This window comes from Pezoporus occidentalis, unplaced genomic scaffold, assembly GCF_034315485.1.
Source record: "Pezoporus occidentalis ecotype Australia unplaced genomic scaffold, CSIRO_AGI_Poc_V1 ctg4, whole genome shotgun sequence".
NCBI classification, from domain to species: Eukaryota; Metazoa; Chordata; class Aves; order Psittaciformes; family Psittacidae; genus Pezoporus; species Pezoporus occidentalis.
In genome coordinates, this window is record NW_026915724.1 from 27,170,143 (window position 1) to 27,194,369 (window position 24,227).

Here is a 24,227-nt window from a genome sequence, read left to right on the forward strand (position 1 = left end):
CTAAATTACTTGCCCCTACTTCCATCCTCTGTGGGCTTTTGTCAGGAGCTCCTTGTTCATCCACATAAGCCCCCTGGTATTTTTGCCTGAATTCCTGCGCAGTGCCAGGGACCTTTGAGTTTGCAGGTGGCAATCACTGAATATTAACCAGCTTTCTTGGCCTCCCTTCCCTCCAGAACCTGATCACATCAGAGACCAACAATGAGATCTTTGAAGAGGCCAAAGTCTGCTCTCCTAAAATCCAGTCCTGTGATCTTACTTTTTGCCCTGCTCCCTCCTCTCAGGAATCTGAACTCTACCACCTCCTGGTCACTAGAGCCAAAGCTGCTTTAGACCTGCACATACCATTGCTTTTTTCTGAGCATGAGGTCCAGCAAAGCCCCTCTCCTTACTGGCTCCTCTGTCACCTGGATCAGGAAGTTGTTACTGATGTGCCTGAGAAACCTCCTAGATTGCTTATGCCCTGCCCTGTTGTCCCTCCAGCAGATACAGGGAACGATATACCAGAACCAGACATGCATGGACAATCAATTCCATAAATTTAAAATATGAAAACTAGAAAATTTAAAACTTAAGCATCATAATTCTTAATGGATTTCCACAGTCAATATGCTTACCTGTTTATTGCTTTTTGCCAAACAAAGCTCTTCAAAATGGCTCCACAAGACCCAGAATTGCATTTTAATGAGAGCCTGTCATTCACAACATAAAAACTGAGTCTCGTGAGAGCAGCTCTAACATCCCTATGGGATATTGCCTGAATGATTGAATTAAGACAATCCTGCAGTCCATAGTTTGTATGAGTTATTTTGAGTATAAAAATGTCTTCTGAGGATAGTTTTAGCGAGTCTAAAAATCTGAAAAGGTACAAGAGAAAAATTATCAACAGCCACTACTTTTACAAACTATTTCAGCGAGTTGACTCCTTCATTTCTCAGTTCAAATGAGAAGACAAAACATAAATTGTTAATCAACTCTTTCTCATCCCTCTCTCCCTGCCAAAAAAAAACAACCCAATCCCAACAAAAACTAACAACAAAAAACACCACAGCCACATTTAAAACCTGTTTGAGGTTTTTGGGAAAATAGTACCTCAAAAAGTTACTTGAAAGGTGCTGTTCACATTGTTTGTAATGAAGTTTTCCTCCACACTATTGTAAATGTTGGCCACTTGGACTGTATTATTTTCCTATTCTCTTTTTTAAGAGATGGCTTTGGTTTTGCCTGAGGGAACTTACAATGAAAATGATTTATCAAATCAATAACTTAAGTTTCCCATATCTCAGAACCACAATATTTACTAATAAAACTTTTAGGATGCCTTAAAGGAAAAAAGCAAAAACTAAAAAATGGTCAAGACTGACCTATTTCAGTCCTATTAAATCAAGAATATTCAAAATATTGAGCTCTGTGCACTAAGTATTCTCAATGAGAAAAATTATGAATAATCAAGAGCTAACCAAAGGATGCAAAGGGAATTTTCTTCATAGTCTACCATAATTTTTAGTATTTCCATTAAAATAATAATTATTTGAAATTTAAAGTCACAGGGAAAAACATATGCAACTACAAAGAAAAAAAAAGAAAGCAGGTCCCTAAAAACCATAATGACTACAAAGAAAACCCATCCACAGAACCCATCTAAAATCATTTCAAATTAGTCTGACCATCAAGAAAAGTTGGATCAAGCTATAGACTTCATGTAGAAATGCAACTTAAGTAAAACGCTAGCTGTGACAATATACCTACAGCCTCTTGGGATGTGACCCTTTACATTTAAAAGGAGTGCATTCTCAAATGAGTAACAACGTGAACTGCTGTTTGAAGTTGAAAACCTATTTAAACTCAGTGGAACAATAATTTAATTTAAATACATTGGTATTTAAAATCAAAATAAAATAGCTCACCTTTCTGCTTCTTTCTCATAATTTATCAGTTGCAATAGGTTTTCAATGCCATGGTACCAAGACAGATTCCAAGACATTTTAAGCATATCTGACACAGGTTTCATAGTCAGGTACTCAGAAGACAATGGCACCACAACAGTATTAGGGCTAACTACATGATGACCAGTGATCCTGACTGGGAGATGATACCTAAGTAAAAGAAAAATCATAATTTTTTTTAAGTGGTTGATATTTCTTGTTTGGATTTTTCATTTGTTGTTGTTACTGGTTGGTTTGGTTTTGGTTTTGTTTTGTTTTTTTTAATTAAGTGATCTATTAGAGCAAGCTTGGAAATGTTTACAAATGCAAACAACTCTGGATTTAATATCAAAGATTTCCCTTCATTCTTCCACCACTATACTTCCGGAAGGACTGCAGATGGAAAGCAGCAGAGTCAACTTTGAAAAGAACTTTGAAAAATAAGAAATAAAAATAACCCCCCTCTCCCCCCAAAAGAAAACCCCCAAAACACAAACAGAACCAAAACAACAATAAAAAAAAAAACTAACTACCCACCCCTCCCACCCCCACCCCCGTACCTTTTAACAACAGCAACAGGTAAACTGAAGACAGGGAGGCCAGTATCATTACCAGTTTTGCCATCAGCCCTACAAGAGAGTGAGTTATAGTTATTATTCTTTACATTAAGCTTTAATTTTCTATTGATGCTACACTTGTCATTTCTTTATTATCCAGATAAGGCTGCATATTTTCCTCCAGCTAGCTCTTTAGTATTTGTATGAATAAACATTATTTCTTCATGATTATGCAACATTAAGATAGTTCTTAGATCACACACATACAGCATATTTGTGCAGATGTACTGCAGGTAAAAATTAAATCAAAGGTAACATGCCAAAGCACATTCTTGTTTCCTTTTTTCTATTAGAGAAAAAATATGCATTATAATTCTTTTCAGTAAACTTCACGTGCATGAATTCCATAAAGTATATTTTTTCTGATGTATATGCAAATTTCAAATAATATCATAAGCTGAGGTCTGTTGGTTTAAGGACAACCGCTACACTTAAAAGCCAATGTAAACAGATGAATTCTAATTAAGTTTTAAAACCCACACCTACAGATAGCTCTTTCATTTCTGTAGTTTCTGCGTATGGAAAACATGGATTACAGACCAATCAGGGGTTTCTGAAAATTAAAGTAAACTTCAAATTAATACTGAGGTACAAAACATTTATACTGAAAAAAATGCCATGTAGACCTACACAGCATGCAACTCAAGTATTGAAACTACTTGTCTGGCCCATAAATACGCAATTTTGATATATACAAATTTGGGTCATAATTTGAGATATATATATGTATATACGTACATAAACTTATCTTCATTAAAACATGAAAATTTACTAGAGAATATGCCATTCAATAAGTATTTTCTCATACCACATTTCTGCTCTTGCTACTTCATCAAACAACAGAAGACAAAGCAATACTGTAGTTTCAGTTAAAACAGCAGGATCATTTTGGAATATCAGCGAAGCTGTATGAAATAAAGATATTTAAAAATGTGTTAGAAAACATACATAAAACTACATACAATGACACTGGTTAAAAACAACTGCCAAGATCTTAAACAGATGCCACACTTGACACAGTAATTTATATTTTATAATACTTGCACACAGTGATTTATACTTTAGAGACTCTGAAGTGATCCAAGGCTCGTAAAAAGGCTATTGGTTAAACATCTTACTGTATTTCACAGATCTCCTTTTCATGCATGCATTACAGTCAAAATAGAATCTTTACCTCTGAATAGTGAAAGTAGTAAAGATGATTGCTGTGCTAGGGACAGACGAACAGCTGGATCAGCATACACAAGTTTGCGTAAGAGTGTTAGACATGGTAAAACAATGGATTCCATAAGCTGCAGAAACAGAGGAAGTAATTAAATACAGATAACAAATAGGATAACCTGAGATGCTTAATACAAACTCATGCTATGAAGCAACACATTCCATCATTTATAGTAAAACAGAATTTTCCTAGACAAGCACATTTTATCCAGATGATAAACACATATTCATTAGAAAATATTTATTCACTTCTGGTTTTATTTTATTAGCAATTGATGGTCATTTTATTGGGCTTTATCATTGTAACATTATTATAACATTTGCTTTCAAAATATGTATTTTTAAGTGGCGTGCAAGCTGAAAGATTAAAAAAAAACCCAAATATTTACAAAAAATGTAAGTTTATTGATTTTATTTTTTTTTTAAAAAAAAAAGCAAATAGCTTAGTGTATCACATTCATTTTCTCGGTCCCAATCTTTTAGATAAGGAAATCTAACAAGGAAAAGCAGTCCGATAAATTATCAGTGACCAAAAACATGACCAAAGTCACTGCTCTTCACAGTGAGGAGACAGTATGTCTTTCACAGTACCACTTTGCCTGTAAGCAGTTTTGCCTTTAAAATTTGTTTTCTAAACCAAATGCAGTTTAGTTTCATACTGAATAAACAAAACCTGTGCTTATTTAGTATGGAAAGAGTCTTTTACACAACCAAACATAAAGCCTTATTTTAACTGTGCTTTTTCTGTTTCGCTTATCCTTTTCTTGGTGCCCACTTTTCTAAGAAGAGGCAAGGGTTTTTTTCATTTGATTTTTTGTTTTTCTTTTCTATTGATTTTAGGATGAAATAAAAAAAAAAATATATCATTTAAGGGGAAAACCACAATCTGGGCTAGATTCCCTCAGTCCCGGTGGCTTAATTAAACATACATGGTCTTTCTTTGACCTAATGGGACTCTCACTACTTTTTGCTTAAACTAAGCTACATCAAAACAAGGGGTAAGTAGTGCTCCTCAGAGCTTGAGGAAGCTAAGGATGGGACTTCTACTAGCTGTGCTCAAGAGACAGAAGTAAGACTGCTTAATCTGCAGACGAAATATTTTAGTTATTTTACAGAGCAAAGCATCTGGGATCCAAAACTATCAACACAGCACTGCCAAATTTCTGAATGCTAGGACTTGAAGTGGAAATTTGCATACAGCTGTCAGCTTTATTGTCCTGCTGAACTGATCTAAACCATTAATTGTTCAACGTGGACTTTTAGACTTCTCCTTCTAAATACTCTGCAGTTTCCAGCATGTAAAGTTTGAACGTCCTATTTAGTATTAAGGATATTAAATTCCACAAGGATATATGCAAACAAAAGGTGTCACAGACCCTTAGGAGTTGCTACGTGTGCACTTCCTGGATGTTTATTATAGTTTTGATAATGCTAAGATTCTCTTACTGAAAGGAGACTGATTTGCCAAACTATGGGAATACTTAGCTAGGAAACTAAACGTGTTTGGTGTAGTTCTGAAATGTGTCAGAACTTCCCTGAAGCTTTCTCAGCAGAGATGAAAACCAAAATTCTCATGGCTTTAAAAAAAAAAAAAAAAAGTGCTACATATCATATCATAGTCTCTAAACTTACACCCTGAAGCAAATTATAAGTAAAAAACAGATGTTATTATAAATGGGAATCTACGTGCCAGACTGAGTTTCAGGTATAAGTAATCTTCGGACCCATATAAGATTGCCTCACCAGGGAGGGTATCAGGACATAAGATCACATTTGGAGTTGAGCGTAAATTTGAGGTAGATGACCAAGCTTTGCATTTTTGCGGTAAATTTGTTACTGAACATCTGTATTCTGTGCAGTATTAATGCACAAATATTAGCGTTATAAATGCAGAAAAAGGCAAGTTCTATTACTGTTGTGCTGCACAATGATTGTAGAACTTGTCACAGTATTTTTACCTTTCCATCTACATGTACACAGTCATTAAGGTAAGCCAAGATCCTTTCTATCATACCCAACTTTTTCACAATGCCATGCATTTTGGTATCTGTAAGAAAAACAAAAGATAGCTGAGAGCAAGTTTCCAAAATTGACAATCAAGAGAACAAGTACAGCTCCAGCTCTAACAATGCAAGCCTCCTCTAAGTCTTGAACACTAGACTCTTAAACATCTTGCAGAACCTCCCATAAGAACTTCATGTTCCACAATTATAGTGATCCCCTGGGCAACTTGATTTCAGTCAAATGAGGATAGTAGTAGACAGTAGGCATTTCCTCCTCCTTGTGATTATTTTTCTGACAAGTGTTCATTTCAATATTATCTAAAACTTCACCTTACTATGGTAAAAAACGTACGTTCCATCACTAGGATTTGAGTTGCTTGAACAAAACATACTTGAATCAGAGTTTGAGTAAGTAAAGTACAAACATCCAGGTTTGAAACAATAGTTATGATCCTGCACCGAGTCAAATAATGCTCTATGCAGGATTGCTTACTTGCATCTTGATTCCACCAAATCTTCTTTACCAGAATTCATAATTTTTCCCCATGTGAGCAACACAATTATAAAAAACACCTGTGATGCAAATTTATGATTTTAGTCACTTAAATCATAAAAAGTAAAAGGAGGTACACTTTCCTTGTGAACATATTAGATGAAATGCCACAGTGAGTCTGCCTTTTGATATTGACATACAGTATAACCATGGAAGCTTAGCTTGTGCTTACTGAACTCTCATTCACACAAACAGCATTTCAATACATTTTAACTGTACTTAGGCAAACTGAAAATGCAGGAAGAAATTCAGAATAATACAAGAAATTCTTCACTAAGTATAAAATAATATTAGCTAGCCTGTGTAATCTAAGAATTAACACTATTTCTATTTCTTATTCTTGAGGGATACAAGAATGAATAACTTTTTTTTTTGATTAATAGATCATCCACAACACTGTTAAAATTCTGGTCCAACAGTATACCTAAAAATTACGAAGAGTACCCTAGCACAAGCATGCAGAAAACGCAGCAAAACTGCAAGCTCATGCAATGATCAGCACATGAACACAAATTTTCTGGAAAAGTTTACCTTCTAAAATGATTGCTAGCTGCTCAGCTGCAGACTTTCGTAAAACAAGGTCAACAGCGTCAGAGATTAAGACATCATACAGCTTTTCAACAGTTTCTACCTAAAAGTAAAACTATATTAGATTTACATCTAGTATGCTATTACAAAACAAGGTAACCAGCCAAATTTCCCAACAGAAAGCAAAAAATAAAAATACCTAAATTCCTCATTAAAATATATTTTATTAGATTCCACATGCATGTAATAAGAAAGGATTAGGTTATAATCTTTTTGCAACAAATCTCTAATATCTCTGGAATATAACAAGATAACAGTTTCTAGTACACAATAAATGCAGATTTCTAACAAATAATGCTTAATTTATGTAGGACAACAGAAAGCGCAATACTACAAAGAAATACTAGAATATGCTTCTGAGTCTGTGATGGGGACTGACCTTTATAATGATAATAGGGTTAAGAAATTTAAGTAATACTACACATCCATACAAATTTATGTCCTAAATTCTTGAATGATGTAGGGGAAGAGTATAATTCAAGTGTATAATGAGCTGTCAATTTTTTTTCAGATGGCCAACATCTTAGCATTTTTTTAACATGTTGTTAACCTAAAAGTGTCAAGGGTAAATAAGAAAGGAGCATGGAGGGGAGATGGTAAGAAAAAAAAAAAGTTTTCCGACAGGTCAAATACCTGTGATTCATTTTTCACTTTGCAAAAGCATCAACATTAAAAAACACAGACATATTTCTAATCTAATTTAACGAATTTCATATTCTAAATTTGTGTCTATTTAAGTAAAAATTGATTTTACGGGGAAAAAAATTCTGTGAGAAAAAAAAATCAGACTCTCACCATGCACAATGAAATTATTGTAAACAGAGCAGGCCTGCTCTCTCTGCACTCAAGTCTTGCTGTTAAACGTATCAGAGTGGGGGGAGGTTGAAGAGGAGAAGGAATTAATTTTCTTATTGTTGCATATGGAAACTTAAAAATTACTGCTTAAGTTCATACATAAAGAATTTATCAATGGATTTCTTTTTATGAAGCAAGCCAATCTGTATGAAATATTGCGGCCCTCAGAAAGTGGTAACTTCAGTGACTAGGCAGGTAGAGAAGCTGATTAAGGATAATATTTAGACAGAGTTTACTCACCTTAAACACCGACACTGTTTTATCGTCTAATTTTAGCTCAATAGCTCTATCTATAACAAATAAGTTTGAAATGCTGGAAAGCACGCTACCATGCAGATGAGGGCGTTTCAGGTTTGCCCCCTCTTCATTCAAAAGATGGAATGACAAATGTTTGAGTCCTACAGAACGAACCCTAAAGGAGTAAACAATTGAAATAAATACATAAAGTCCTCATATTGGAAAACTTTAGCTGTATAGTAAAAAGTTAATTAGTTTATAGAATTAGTACAGCGGCAGAGGGAGTACGTACAAATTCAATAATTATTAATTTACCTTTCAAATCAAACCACTGCACAATAATCAACTGGAATTTTAGAGAAAACATATTTGTCATCAACATTAGAAGACATGCCAAAATGCTACAGGGCATTACTTACAACTGCTTTTTTGAGAACAGAAGACGCAGAGCGGCCCGTAGTCTAGTAGTTCTAGGGAGAATACTCTCTCCTTTCTCAGAGGTTGTTTCACTCAAATTAAGGATACAGTTACCTAGTGTATCTTTTGAGTCAGCATAACCCTAAAACAAAGAAACAAAAACTTCAAAAATTAAAATCCATGCACTAATTTAGTAAAATAGACAAGGTAGTTCCCCTTTTAGAGGCTAAAAGAGGTTGGGGAAGCAGCAATACCTGAAAAAGAAAATTAACAACTCTTAAGAAAATTTCTGCAGATTAATACTTGCCCTGGGTTCAGCAGTAGCAGTTGTTTTTCTCCTTCTTAGTAGCTGGTGCAGCGCTGTGGTTTTGACTTTTGGCCTGGGAAAAACGCTGATAACACCGATGGTTTTAGTTGCTGCTCAGTAATGTTTACTCTGACCAAGGATTTTGTGAGTCTCATGTTCTGCCAGGGAGGAGGGGAAGGCGGGAGGAAGCAGAGACAGGACACCTGACCCAAACTACCCAAAGAGGTATTCCATACCACAGCATGTCATGCCTATGGTGTAGAACTGGGAGCAGTTACCTGGAAGGGCTAGATCACTGCTCAGTTGGGCTGGGTATTGGTTGGCGGGTGGTGAGAGGTTGTATACTCTTTCCTTTTTATTTCCCTTATCATTATTATTACTGGTGGTAGCAGTAGTGATTTGTGTTATACCTTAGTTACTGGACTGTTCTTATCTCAACCCATGGGAGTTACATTCTTTCGATTCTCCTCCCCATCCCTCCAGGAACCGGGGGCGAAGAAAGGCGGGGGAATGAGAGAGTGACTGCGTGGTTCTGAGTTAATGACTGGACTTAAACCATGACAATACTCCTCCATAAAAACAATTTTAAAAACTAATGAGTGATCCTGTATCCAAATCAAAATAAAAGATTTTTACATGGCTCAGAGGTACTTTAACCTGAAGCCTTACCCTTCAATCTATTAACACAATGATAAGGCCATTTTCCATCTCAATAAATAAAATAAAATAAATAAAAATGTCCCTACAAGCAAATTGCTTCACAACATTAAATATTAACTACTTCCAGGTATTTCATCAAAGCATTTTCACATACAAACAAGACAAACCAGAATCAGTTACACCAAGCAATACCACAAGCATTTAAAACGTAGAGTAAAACACACCACATTTTATATGCATTGGGTAAATATAGGCCTCTGGTATGTTGTGCTCAAGTATCTATTGTACATAGCCACTACAGCTTATTAAATGGAAGAAAATTCTACTCACAAAAATGAGAGCAAGGATAAGTTCTCATTTGCATGTTAAGTCCACAACTTTTATTACCCCCCATTCAATCTTGAATATTAACAGAAGATATGCAGATGGGTAACACAGAAGAGCTGACATTACTGGGCAACAAAGCTCTGAAGTAACCTTTGTCCCACCACTTTAAGCTTCTCTGTATACTTCCTCTTCATTAATTTTCTGTCTGAGCCTTCTGTTTCATGACCTATCTTATTTGCAGTATTTCCCCATTTTTGCCTCAATTTTTGTGTAGTTTATGTAAGGGCTTAAGTAATATAAGCAGTTTTTTTCAACTCATGGTAAATGTGGTGGAGGCAACAAATGAATATGCAAATAAGAAGGATTAACTATCAAGCATGATATTTTTTGAGAAAACAAAGCAAAAAATACACTTGGATACATTAGCCAAGTCAAATAAGAGACAGAATTAAAGCAAAAAACCAGACATGAGGAATAACAGGCATCTGATAGGTGCATCAAAATATCTAATCTGGAAGATTATAGGCCTACAATAGAAGGGAAATTTCTAGCACTAGAGAAAAAATGGTAAATAACATGGATGGAGCAATTAGGCTGAAAATCAGACTGAGAAAAACACAAGTTCCCATTAGATCAAGCAGAGACCCAAGATAACAAAAAGCAAATTTGCACATAGTTACAGATATGAAGACTAAGGTGTAAATTTAATAGTGACTGTTGATACTTCTATAAAATTGGAAGCAAGAAACAAAAAACAAACATCAAAATATACAGAAAATATAGCTTACACCTACTGCCATTTGTTGGGTGCATACTTGATTATAAAATTATATAATCATTGCAGAGGAGTTACGACTTAAGATATGAGGGACATTCTAATAATTATTAGCTAATTTTAAAAAGCATGCAATGTTTTAGTCTACACTTGGATTATCCACCCATATCTTCAGGCCATTAAGTCCCTGTCAGTACTTGCTGATTTCTACTACAGTGTATCAAAGTTTCACGTTCTAGTAATACAAGGCTCAAATTTGTTTGCAAATTCAAAGTAGTAACCCTGACTGGCATTAGGACCAGTAGAAAACATTTCTCCATTTGACATCCAACAAAATAAGTCTGTAGGCATATTACTGTTATTTTCATCTGCTACTTAGTGAATATTCTGTTTATTGTTTAACGTAATAGTGTTGCTGTTTACATGATTTCACACAACAAATTCAGATAAAGTGTTTTGAAGTACCTGTAAAACAGGAATGATGGGACAGAGGGCCTCAATGAACTTGTTCCAAGTCAGTCCTGCCATTATTAATTGTCCCTGCAATAAATGCATCAGAATGGCCTTGGCTGTAGAGTTCACCTGCCCAGTAACACAAAAAAAAAAAAAAAAAAAGAAACTAATGAAACTGCTGACATGTCTAGGTCAGTTTGTCAATTCTGTGATTGGAAACTTTACATAAAAATATCTTTTCTCTTTGAGATGTTTCTATACAAAATAATGTCACTGCAGAATGCTACTTTTAAATTGTCAGTCATGCTAAACATTAAGTTGATAGAAAAGCCTCTCAGAGAAGATACACAAATAGTTCTGCCTAAATGGCACTCAGGTATTTTCCCCTTAGAACTCTGGTTTGTCTGTTCTGAAATAAAACAAATCACTACTTCAACTTATACACCTACTGGACCCTCTATCCTGCAGGTAAAATAAATTATGTTTCATTTCTTCCCTGACCATACATTTAATTCCCAGCCTTCATGGTATGCTTTGATATGCTTCTGAAGATACAGGAAGAAAAGAGGCTTGAAGCCTGTAACATGACAATTTCACTTGAGGCAAACAGTCAAACTAAGAAGGTTAACAAATATTTCAAACTGTACATGGATTCATCTGAAGCTCTCTATCATAAAAAGGTATATAACTTATACGATACAGCACTTACAATGTATTAATGCATCTAGTGTACAGTACATAATATATACTATATGCAATATTAAAGTATTTAAAAGCTAATATTACTGCAATGGGAAGAGAACGGGAAAAAAACAACTTCTCTGAATTCATTCTTCCTTGCATAGCATAAAAACATCTAATTTCAGCAGCTAAAAAAGTGCATTTTATGCCAGAGCTAAAAATCCCCTCACCCCAGACAACAAGAAGAGCCTTTAATAATATCACTCCAGCCTATCTTTAAGGGACTGGATTTGCAAAATCACATAGCAAATCTTATACCCAGTCTTGGAATACAAGGTTCTTCTCAATGTCTTCTCATCGTCACATGCTTGAAAGATTAAACTGATGCTTTATGAAAACTTAAGCAGCAGGTATAAATCTAAGTAAAAAAAAATATGTGTGGATATGATCTTAATTATATATCTTGTTAGACTAATAAAAAAATGCATTATAAGGTAAAGAGAACAAAATGAGATAATTATGTAAATATACATTTTCCATCTCAACAATCTTTTTAAATTCAGTATCAATGGAAATCTATGTTATGCTCAATGAATCACTAAAAGAGAAAACTGCCAGTATTTTTAATAAGACACCCAAAGGAGTAGTAGAAATAAATGCTTTCCTTGAAAAAGATAAATTACATACGAAGTACAAATACACAGCATGTTATCAAAGGTACTTTACTTCTCCTTTTAAAATGCTAAAATCTAAAAAATGACTTTAAATTGAACTGTGCATAATATTGTGTTAAAAAAAAAAAAAGAAAAATCATTTTAGGAGGCAAGCTAAAAAAAAAACAAAACTTTTTTTTTCTAGGTCCTTACAGTTACTCAGCTGTAGATCAGCTATAAAGTAGTTACAAATAACTTAAATAATTTTTTACCTCGCTCAGAACTCCCTAATTAGTTACATATGTAAACTAGGAAATAGCAGATGTATGTTAAGCATTCATGCATATAAATGAACCCAATGGAAATATAACCCTATTTTATAATATTATAGAACATTTCAATATTACTAAGGTAATTAAATGCTGATGTGCCTGTAGTGATGAAATACATTCTTATATCGAAGACACTGCATATTTAAAAATGTCTTTTTGCTCCTTAACCAATGCACACATTTCAGACATTATCCCACCTTTATAAAGACTTGAGACTTCATGTTTTCCATAAATGGAAAGCATCATACATACTATTTCATCATATGCATATTTTATTAGGGTTGAAACATTAAAAAAAACAGTTTCCTCATTTTTCATTGGTCTTTATTTAATTTAATAGCATCCTATGACTATAACATTCTTTTGCATCTGAATTCATCATAAAAAAATATTTGCATTTACTGTAACTTTACTGTTTGCACAGCTTTTCTATATACAAGAAACTACCATAGTGAAAACTTCAGACCACCATGGAGAATATCAACACCTAGTTTCTATGCACGTCAACTTATAAATATAGCTATTAAACACAGTACCTCATTCTTATCTTCCTGAAGGCCAAATGCACAGATTTCATATAAAACTTTAGGATGTAGAAGAAAATGTACTCCATGGCAGATTGAAGACACAGGCTTAGCAATATTATGAATACCTAAACAGTCCTTCAGTACAAAAATGAGTTGGTTAGTTTTAAAATTCATAAAACAAAAAATTTAAACACTCTCCACTACTACATCTTGTTTTTATAGACTGCCTGAAGTTGTCAGCCAGACTTTCTCCCTGCAGTTTAGAAGACTACAGTTCTGAAAGCCCTAGAAGAAAAAACAGCTTTAGAGATCACTGACTGCAAATTCCCTTGCTACGCAGGACTAAGAAAAATACAAAATAATTTTGGTTTTATTTTAGAGAATAGTGAAAATAAACTAGACAAGCTTAATATGTTTTTGGTATTACATTAAATTATGCAAAACCTAAAACAGGCAAGTAAAAATCTCACAGAAAGACAAAATGTCATTCAGTAGAGAGAGTTTTCTTGTGAAAGACTAGCCCCAGCATCTTTGTACATTAGTGAGTTGTGCTATAAGCACAGTAAGTTTAGCTGATGTCCATACAGAAAATTATTATTAAAGCATTATATAAAAGCTTTTATTTTGTGAGCCAATATTACTGAATACCTGAATATGACTTGATGAATATGACATTGCCATGCTTCAGGGTATAGAAAGTCCAGTTCCAGGAAGTTTATGCTCTTTATAAAAAATTAAGGTAATAACAAAATATCCATATAAAACCAAAGCAAAAACAAAACAATCCCACATTATTGGTTTTTCTCCTTCACTAAACGTCCTTGTAAAAAGCAGAAAAGCAGTCAACACGAAATTATTTTTGTCCAGGTACAAAAAAAAAAAAAAAAAAAAAGGATTAAGAAAAAAAAATGAAAAACCAAACAAAAAGAATACCCACACTAAAGGAAGTGAAAAATTGCTAGGAAGGGAATACAATTTGTCCTTATAAAGTAAGTCCATGTGAATCTCATGAGGTTCAACAAGGCCAAGTGCAAGACCTGGCACCTGGACTGGAGCAATCCCCCGCTGTCAATACAGACTGGATGATGAATGGATTAAGAGCAGCCCTGACAAGAAGTACCTGGGGATACTAGATGAAGAACTGGACATGAACCAGGAATGTGCACCCACAGCCCAGAAAGCCAGCCATATCCAGGACTGCACCAAAAGGAATGTTACCAGCAGGTTGGGAGACATGATTCTTCCCCTCTACTCTGCTCTAAGAGACCAGTTGGGTGTCCTCAGACATGGACCTATTGTAGGGGCTCCAGAGGAGGGCCACAAAAATGATCAGAGGGATGGAACACCTCTCCTATGAAGATAGGCTGACAAAGCTGGGGTTGCTCAGCCTAGAAAAGAGAAAGCTCCATGGAGACCTTACTGCAGCCTTCCAATACTTACAGCGGGCCTACAAGAAAGCCAAATTCTTACCAGGTTCTTTTGCAGTAGGGCAAGAGGTTTTAAACTAAAAGAGAGCATATTCAGACTAGGTATAAGGAAGAAATTTTTTTTAATAGCAATGGTGGTGAAACATGGCAACAGGTTGCCCAGAGAAGTGGTAGGTGCCCTGTCGCCGGAAACATTCAAGGTCAGGTTGGATGGGGCTCTGAGCAACCTGATCTAGTGAAAGGGGGGGCTGGACTAGATGATCCTTAAAGGTCCTACCCAAACAAGTCTGTGAGGTTTTATGAACCTCATTTCAGCAGACAAGGAAAACCAACCACTAGAATTCTTTCAAAAGCAAAATTAAATAGAAATGTGTAACAGCAGAAAAGAAAAAAAAAGGTTTAAGGATCTTCTTAAAAAATAAAATTGTCAGTCACTGGTTTTTCCCCTCTATAGAGTTCTTGTCATGCTGAAGTGCAGTACCTGAAGTATATAACCTAACCAAGTAGATTTAGTACCAAAAAATAGGCATTTTTCAGGACAACACCAACAGTATTAAGCAAGCATTAGTTCTAACCTTCACCACTTCCAAACAACAGTGATAGGCTTCAGCTTTTATATTCAGCGAAGGATGAGACAACAGACGGAGAAGTATCTTCTGACCCTCAGCCTGGAGCAATGAGCTAGCCTCAGCAGACTTCCAACTAAAAATTAAAAAGTGATTAATTTAACTATTACTTATTTTACAGTACCCAAAGATGCCTACAAAAATTTTCCTGTTAAATTTCAGCATAATCTCTGAAAATGGGTGTAAACTCTGGCAATGGGTACAAACTGGAGCATAGGAGGTTCCATGTGAACATCAGGAAAAATTTCTTTACTGTGAGAGTGACAGAGCACTGGAACAGGTTGCCCAGGGGGGTTGTGGAGTCTCCTACATTGGAGATATTCAAGGCCCGGCTGGACAAGTTCCTGTGTGAGGTACTCTAGGTTACTCTGCTCTTGCAGGGGGGTTGGACTAGATGATCTTTTGAGGTCCTTTCCAACCCTTGGGATTCTGTGATTCTGTGAAAAACACATCCCGAAAAGGTATACAGCCTGAAAATTGACTTGGCAGAAGTTCAGAGATCACAATACAATTGCCAAAATCATAATATCTGTCTTCACTTTTGTATATATATATATTTTTTATTTTTTTAATACATATACATACAGGTAATCAGACACCATAGTTTTTCAAAATTCTCTCTTCAGAATCAGGAGCCAGAAAAACATTTATGTACATCTGAAAACATAAAATCCTATTGAACTTCAATATGCCTCTTAGATATTATACAGTATACAATTATTAAAAAAAAATCTATGCCTTCAGAATTTTTTTACTTCTGGATCACAAAGTGAATTTATGTTAGTTAAAAAGTTGAAGTAAATTTCCTGTTGCCTGAAGCAGTAACCAAACAATAATGAATTCTAAAAAAGATTAGAACACAGAAAAGTGCTTTTATGTTTCACAATTTAAAAATACTTAGAGAGCTCTTAAATATAGTTTCAATTGAAAAAAATCCCTAAAGTAAAATTCTGAACCAGTATAAAATTAAGATTTTTGTATTTCTAATTAAGTGTTCAATATAGAACATTTCCAGGCACCACAGGGTAACTTAAATTCTCAAACTAGAGACATGGAAAATCTAAAAAGCAATAAAAACATGCTGTTTAATAAATGAGATGCCATACTTTAATATAAATTATCTACAATAAATAAGCTCTTTATGATTTCTGAAAGTAAAATAAAAGTTGGAACAAATTTAAAAAGTTTGAAAGACAGATCAGAGTTGTTTCTTTGTAAATCACATATTAACTTTATCTACATAAAAACTTATACATAGAAAAAAATAAAACAGTTCTTTAGCACCTGAAATTCAATTTTCAAGAAATCCACTACAGAATGACACATATTATTCAGAGACCTTTCAATAGCTAAGAGAAAACAACTGTTCAAATATAAGGAATTAGCAAATTAAGTTTCTACTCGAGAAACTTTATCCATAAAAGAAAGATTGTATTTACTCATGTAATAGTTTTAAATAGTAATGTACTCACATATGTGAACATATATGAATGCATTCCTGAAGCAAGGGGAAGTGTTGATGGTAGGGTAGACTACTCAAGGCCTGATCTGCCAATTCTACTAATTCAGAAAGATTCTTGTCTCCCTGAGAAGTAAAATTAAGAGAAAGAAACTATCAGAATTAGTAATACTAAAGTACACAATGTTAATCATAATCTTTCCAAATCTATCATCATTTAATAATGTACTAAGTAGGGTTTGGTTCAGCCTTTCACAGGAGTTTTATAATTAACCTGATTAACAAATTCAATAGATTTCAAACAAATTTTAGAACCTACTCGTGGGAGCTGAAAACCCTTCAACTGCTGAATTCAAATAAACTTTTATTAAACTCAATAGGAATAACATGTCTAATATTTCAGAGCATGAATACTATAACTCTATTCACAACACTTTCTAAAATGACCGAATACACTCATCCTTTCATACTTTATCCTTTTAATCAAATTATTATCTTTTAAAATCAATACACATTTTATGTGAGAAAGAGTATAATGAATATGTCAATATTAATGAATATGTAAATATTTCATATTTAACTATTACTCATTAGTAATGAATTATTACATTTAAGCCTGTTGTTTGGTTTGGTTTTTTTCGTAAGTACATATGCCTTCATACTCTTGGTTACCAAATACATTAAATTGAGCCATTTAAATTTGATGGAGTTAACATCATTGTAAATAGCATTTTACAAGCAAAGGATTGCTTCTATTAAGTTCTGAACCTGCCTACATAAAGGATAGATTAACTCAGTTTTAAGACATTCATACATTTATATTACTGCATTTTATTTATCTATTTTAGTATCAGTGGAACCAGTATTTTGCACAATTACTTTTCCATTCGGATAATGGACAAGAATATTTGGGTACCAGGCAGGAATCTCTTAACAAAGAAAGCAAAATATATTATCTGTCTTCACAATAAAGTGAAACACACAAATCTCACAGAGTCTGGAAGTAGCTGTTTATTAGAGCTACAATTGCCAATTGGGAATTAAAATTTTCTGAACTATTTAAATACTAAACAACATACATACACACATACACACATAGAGTATTGGTTTCTTTGTTACTTCTTTGCCCATATCAAGTCTTGTGTTCACTTCCAATCTCCAAGTATTTATTTCTTTGGTTTTACGTAGGATAAGATTTTTTCAATCATTATGAGTTGTACTAGTGAAAACAAATATAAATTAACTACATCTTGCATACTATGGAATATTCATAGATTTTCTTTGGCTATGTTTTTACTACACAGAAACGGAAGTGGAGGAAAGAAATATGACTACAGGAAACATTTCATATAATAATAATTCCGCACCTTCTTATGAACTTCAGCCATAAAGCTACAAGTGCATTCAATTGAATACGCAGCTTCTGAAACTTGTTTATAAATACTGTAGTTCTCAGTACTCATCTGCTCCAGATAGGCTGCAATGGATTCATAAATGCTGGGGTACTCCAAGGAAAAGGACACATCCAGAGACAGAATAAATAAAGCATTCAGCAAACTCTTCTGTAAAACTTTACTCGCCTTTGAAAAGCAAAATAACTGTCAGAATAACAGCCTGAAAATACAGTAAATCCAACATTTGCAATTATTCAACAAGCACAATCACTATGCTGCAACTTAAAAATTAAAGAAAGAAAAACATAGAGTAAGATCTATATGAAGAATTATTATTTGTTTAATTAAAAAGTGAGAGTCCCTTAATGTCAGTGCTTATGTCAGTCCTGCAACCAGTCACAGAAGTTGCACATGATCCAGCCACAGCACTAACCACACACACCGCTGCCAGGGTCAATTTACTGTCTAAACACTAGATGGCAGACAATACACAGACCACAATTATTTCTGTATTTAACAAAAAGTTGTCACTCCATAGTAATATCACATACTAAGAACTAGCATTTCTGTTGCTGGTTTGGGTTTTTTTCACTGCAAGTGTTACAATATTCTAAAAAAGAGCTACACTGCAATAAAGACTGATAAAAAAAAAAATCTAAACCCATACAGCTTTAAACACCTTCTAACACTTTCCCCCCTACAAAACCTTCCAAATATCAGACCCCCAACATCTGAAACAAACACAAAACAAACTCAAGAGCTACTACAGAACATTTTTAAAGAGCACTAGAAGCAAATAGCAATTAAAATCACTATGATGTATGAAACATAATTGCTTATTATGTTCCATCAGATTAAGACTGATGATTTTTAAACATTATGTAATTCTAGGCTTTCTTAGCTTTGCTTGCATGCATACTATAAATGAGCAGGGGGCAGCACAGTTTTGCAAACCATGCATCATACTAGAAAAAACACTATAGGAGGAAAAAAGAACACTGAATTTCAGAAACTCAAAAAACTATATTAAAAGTGGAGTTTTTAAAACTTTAAATCTGCAGAATGCACTGATAACTGAAGGACAAAGTTGCCTTCTGTGATCATACATCAGCCAATGTAAATTGGACTAATTTCTCTATCCAGTGGCTATTTTCCCAGTACTAAACACTGAGGAAGGTATCACATTTTGACCTTTTAAATGCAAAACCAAAAGAGAATCACAATCACATGAAATTAGTGATGGCATACCTTTTCCACAGGGAGAAGTATTTGCAGCAATCTAACAGTGAAGAGTGAAATGCTAATAAATGCCATTCTGTGATGTACTAACATCACCTCAGGCTGCTCTGCACTTATATTGCTTTTGTGATATAATATAGTTTCTCCAAGCAAACCGAAGACCAGAAGTAATTTGTCTTTCTGAAAACAAAAATCAGAAATAAAATCATTAGAAAGAATTGACACATTCCTGTATCTTTACAGGATTTATACAGCACTCAGAGCATCATTAACACAATTTACCAAATAATTTTAAAATGAAGAAATGGTACAAAATGCACAGATTTTGTTTGTTGTCTGAACAGAACTGTGCATTAGTTCTAGACCTCACTGTCTTCAGTGTAGTGTTGAATTCTTTGGTGTCACTGTTTACTCTCTCCCTAGTGCTGAATACTTTGGTATCACTGGTAATTCTCTCCCTACATTTTTGAACTTCTAGACTTAACTTGGGATGAAGGAAGTATTAAAAACATAGCTAAAATACACACAGCTACAAACTTAACTATTTTTGAATGGAATTCACAAAATACCTATTCTTCACAAAGATATTCCAGAGCAGAGATTTAAAATTCAATAAACAAAGAAACATAAAGCAATGCCAGAAATGCTTTCAAGTTTCCTAGAAAGGAGACACATGACCTCCTTTCCCTTGGAGCTAATACAAAACACGAGGAAGCATGTTTTCTAAGCACTGAAGCATAACAACTCTAAAAACACAGTCTACGTCAGATAAAAGACATTTCACTTGATATAGCACTAAATACTGCAAAGGTATGTTTAACAGTTGTTTCTTAAAATTGGTCATTCAGTTATTTTTACTTAATCAAACACTAAGAAAGAAGAGGGCTTTATCTCCTGCCTTGCAATTGCGTTATCAAAATTAGCTTTATTCAATCACACCACACAGTCTAGCTCTGCATCACAAATTGAAGAAGATTCATAACTTTCAATGGGAGGTGAATTTTATGTCTGAAAAGTATTTTACTAAAAAAAAAAAAAATAAATCTCAAACTTCTACCAATGGAACAAAGTTGCATCAGCATAAACCCCCCTCTCCCCCTCACCTTTTTGAAAAATCAATACAACTGTATACAATTACTCAGCCTATTAGCTTATTTGCAGAGTTTTGCTTGTTAATGGCTTGGAAACAAACATTATCCTACTAACAATAATCAGTACGATATATACGTGATGATCCTCACAGTTTCTACTGCTGTTAGATTTATCTGCAATGGAATATACTGATGCAAATTATACAACTAGATGAAAGATTATATTAAGTTCCTTATATTAAATGTTCTGCAAAAATGGATACCACATATCTCACAATTCCAGTCTTAGATTACAAAGTTACCTCCTTAATTTTATAGTTTATAAGGAGTAAAAAAAGTAAAAGGTGTCATTTACATCAAATTGGTCTCCTCATTTGTAGTGAGTGGTTCTCCCTCAGATCCCCTTCCCTACACTTGTTTCTCTCAACGGCTGCTTAACAGTCTTTCACTGGTAAAAAGAACTTACATTTTTAAAAAAATAATGAGCCAGTGATAGAACTAGTAATAAACTATTTAAGATTTTCAAAAGGGTAGCTCAGCAGAAGATTAGATATGTGTATGAATCACTGTGGAAAATGTCAGAGGCTTATAAAAGCAGACTGGTAAATACAGCTGATCAAAGACTAAAGAATCTTACCAACTCCAATGCAAAAAGGCTATCATCTTCCCAAACATTTTCAGAAATAGCATCACCAATAAGGAACATGTCTTCAACAAGCAATTCGAGTACTTCCATCGTCACTCTCTTACTGCCTAGGAATACAAATGAGATGATAAATTCAAATACAGGCAAAACATATTACAATATTCAGAAAACACCATTCTGAACAAGGGATTATTCCAAATCTGGAATTCTAATATTTTAATTTTTCCTACACATTTCTTAACTACTTCTAACTGCTCTCAACCACCAATAGTTCTGAATCATAGATGACAACTACCAGCCAAAAATCACAATGTAAGAGATTAAAGCAATCACATATTTGAAAAAAGACTGCATTTCCCCAAAATCCTGCAGCAGCAAATAAAATTTATTACAGCCGTAAATCCTGTTACTTGGACTTCTTTAAAGTTTAGAATAAAGTCACTTATTGAACCCACCCAGAGAGCTAGGCTATGGATCTTCCATATTCACTAGCTCAACATGAGCTGGCAGTGTGTGCTTGCAGCCCAGAAAACCAAATGTACTCAGGGCAGCATCAAAAGGAGCATCACCATCAGGTTGAGGGAAGTGATTCTCCCCCTCTACTTCACTCTTGTGAGATGCCACCTGCAGCACTGCAATCAGCTCTGGGGCTCCCAACGCAAGAGGGACATGGAGCTGCTCAAGCAAGTCCAGAGGAGGGCCACAAAGATGACCAGAGAACTGGAGCACTGATCTATAAAGACAACCAGAGAGATTTGAGCTTCTTCAGCCTGGAAAGGCTCTGGGGAGACCTTAGAGCAGCCTTCCAGTACCTAAAAAGGGCCTGCAAGAAAGCTGGAGAGGGACTTTTTACAAGGGCATGTAGTGATAGAACAAGGACGGAGTGGCTTTAAACTGACAAAGGGGAGATTTAGGTTAGCTATTAGGAAGAAATTTTTTACTGTGAGGATGGTGAGACACCAGAACAGGTTGCCCAGAGAAGTCATGGCTGCCCCATCCTGGAAGTGTTCAAGGCCAGGCTGGATGGGGCTTTGAGCTATCTGGTCTAATGGAAGGTGTCTCTGCCCATGGCAGGAGGGTTGGAACTATAAGGTCCCTTTTAACCCAAACCATTCTGTGATCTATGATCTTACCTAACATTTTTAATCTTCATTTTTGATATAGCAGTAGTGGCTTTCATCCCACATTGTTTTGTTTGAGATTTTCTTTTTAAAGGCGATAAAATGAATACACACTTCAAACGTGTACTTTTCTTCATAACAATTTTTGCTCCACTCCCACCTACCCACCCCCTTTCTTTAGGCCAATATTCATTGATTTTCATTGCTTCTTTTGACTCACTATCTCTTAGTAACAAGGCTAATCTGGTCTATTTGTGACTTTTATACTTTTTACAGTTTCATGCTTGAACCAAGAAATCTGGACCACCGCTTAATTTACAGCCTACATTTACTACAAATATAAACCTCCTCCTAACGTCCACAGATGATAAGACAATAGAGGATAAGCAGTCAAAGGCTAAAAGGTTTCATGAAGGACAAGGCAGAACACCTGGAGCCAGGCCAAATGCTTTCAGCATCGTACAACAGAGGATGCCAAAACTGTCTAGCATCCTAGGGAACCATACTGTGACAGTTTCCCCCAAATACTCGATTTAGTGCAAGTGTTGGCTCAGTTACTTGTTGACGGCATGTTTCTATTTAAAACCATCACACAAGACCACTGAATTTCTGATTTATATTTTTAACTACCATAAAAACTTTGCAACCTTCAAACTCTTAAAAAAATAAAACCAAAATACTGTTTGTTATGATTGAACATTAATTTATTGTATTTTTTACATTTTGTAGAGTTTATACACAGTAGAAGCCTTGTTGATATACCTGAGAAAAAATATATATGTGTTGTGACTAGACATGTAGTTAAAAAGACCACAGCTCATGTAATCTGCAGCCTAAGTGGAGTGAGCATATGGCAAAGAGTGGCACAGGGCCTTTTTGAAAGCTTGCTTTTTCCTATCTCACAGAAGTGGTATTTTCCATTTACTTTAGACAAAATGTTGCCAATTTAAGAGAATATGTTCAAAAACCTCCAAAAAGCACTTTTTCTCTCTTCAGTTATTTTCAAATTCTTAATCAAATTTCTGCACTTAAAACATTTGAAAGATGACTTCATAAATTTCTCCACTGTAATGCAAGTTTTAAGAAATGGTGGTTTTAATATGAGTTATAATTTCAGAAACATTAATAACTAAATATCTGCAACATCTTGCTGCAGCTGTCATGATCTACAGACATGCAAATTCATTTCACCATACTCTTATATGAATGTATCAGCAAAATAATAGTATTTCCCAACCTACAATTAGTATGTGCTAAGAGTTCATTATTACTAAATGCACAGTAAGACATAATCAATGATTGCAAAACAAATCTTTTACTGTTCAGATTTAAATAATTGTCTTTAAGACTTGCAGTATTAACACTGAACTTCAGACAAGCATGGCAGCTTAAAATTGATCACAAAAACCTCGCAACTAAAAAATCCACACAGACCCAAAACCAAAAAACCCACAATACACACCACTGTTGATTTCTGAAATGACTTCACTCACAAGACAGGTCACAAGGGAACTCAAATTTCAATGAACTTTCCACAAGGAACAGAATTTGAGCTTAACTGAAATATACATTATATTGCAAAATACAAGCAAGCAGATTTTACAGTAAGCTTACTGTTTTTCTTTCACCCAAAAAGAGAAAATCTACACTATACATATAGGGTGATAACAATGTTAGTAAAAGTGCCTTTTGATTTTACTGAAGAAAATAAATGTGTAAATATAGCCATATGAGAAACAGCGTGTTACCATGCGTCACTGTGTCACACTATCACAGCGTGCCTTCAGATTACAGTAGTTCAGGTGAATGGCAAAAAAAAAAAAAAATTTTGCTTGCAATCTGTGCCATGCTACAGTTCAGTAGAAGAAAGAAGTATCATCTACTAGAGTTTGAAAAGTGTAAAAAAAACTGAGAGAAGAGAAAAAAAAAAGAACAACATCACCTGATAATTAAACTATTTTAGTTCTACAATAAGGTGCAAAGAAATAATCTTGGACGATGGAAAAACTCACTATACTTCAACTCTGCAGATTTGAAGTGATATGCACCAAAAATGGAAAAAATTTGAAAATATATTTTCTGCAGTTTCACAT

The 24,227-nt window shown here is 34.5% G+C and overlaps 1 protein-coding gene across 3 annotated transcripts in view; it reads right to left on the reverse strand.

Annotated features, from left to right (window-relative positions):
- RTTN (rotatin) overlaps nucleotides 1-24,227 on the reverse strand; it is an 87,561-nt gene that overhangs the window by 47,398 nt on the left and 15,936 nt on the right. Inside the window, exons 10-25 of one of the 3 annotated variants that reach the window (XM_062633077.1) lie at nucleotides 21,005-21,120; nucleotides 19,373-19,456; nucleotides 18,011-18,223; nucleotides 16,657-16,769; nucleotides 15,134-15,260; nucleotides 13,141-13,266; nucleotides 10,951-11,067; nucleotides 8,419-8,558; nucleotides 8,003-8,174; nucleotides 6,851-6,950; nucleotides 5,722-5,810; nucleotides 3,717-3,834; nucleotides 3,351-3,447; nucleotides 2,486-2,554; nucleotides 1,908-2,096; nucleotides 618-857 (exon numbers count right to left, since the gene is read on the reverse strand). In XM_062633077.1, coding sequence (XP_062489061.1) covers nucleotides 618-857; nucleotides 1,908-2,096; nucleotides 2,486-2,554; nucleotides 3,351-3,447; nucleotides 3,717-3,834; nucleotides 5,722-5,810; nucleotides 6,851-6,950; nucleotides 8,003-8,174; nucleotides 8,419-8,558; nucleotides 10,951-11,067; nucleotides 13,141-13,266; nucleotides 15,134-15,260; nucleotides 16,657-16,769; nucleotides 18,011-18,223; nucleotides 19,373-19,456; nucleotides 21,005-21,120 — 2,110 coding nt within the window. Of the gene's footprint in view, nucleotides 1-617; nucleotides 858-1,907; nucleotides 2,097-2,485; nucleotides 2,555-3,350; nucleotides 3,448-3,716; nucleotides 3,835-5,721; nucleotides 5,811-6,850; nucleotides 6,951-8,002; nucleotides 8,175-8,418; nucleotides 8,559-8,670; nucleotides 8,706-9,279; nucleotides 9,399-10,950; nucleotides 11,068-13,140; nucleotides 13,267-15,133; nucleotides 15,261-16,656; nucleotides 16,770-18,010; nucleotides 18,224-19,285; nucleotides 19,457-21,004; nucleotides 21,121-24,227 lie in introns of those variants that run through there. The other 2 variants (XM_062633076.1, XM_062633078.1) reach the window with 2 other exon arrangements.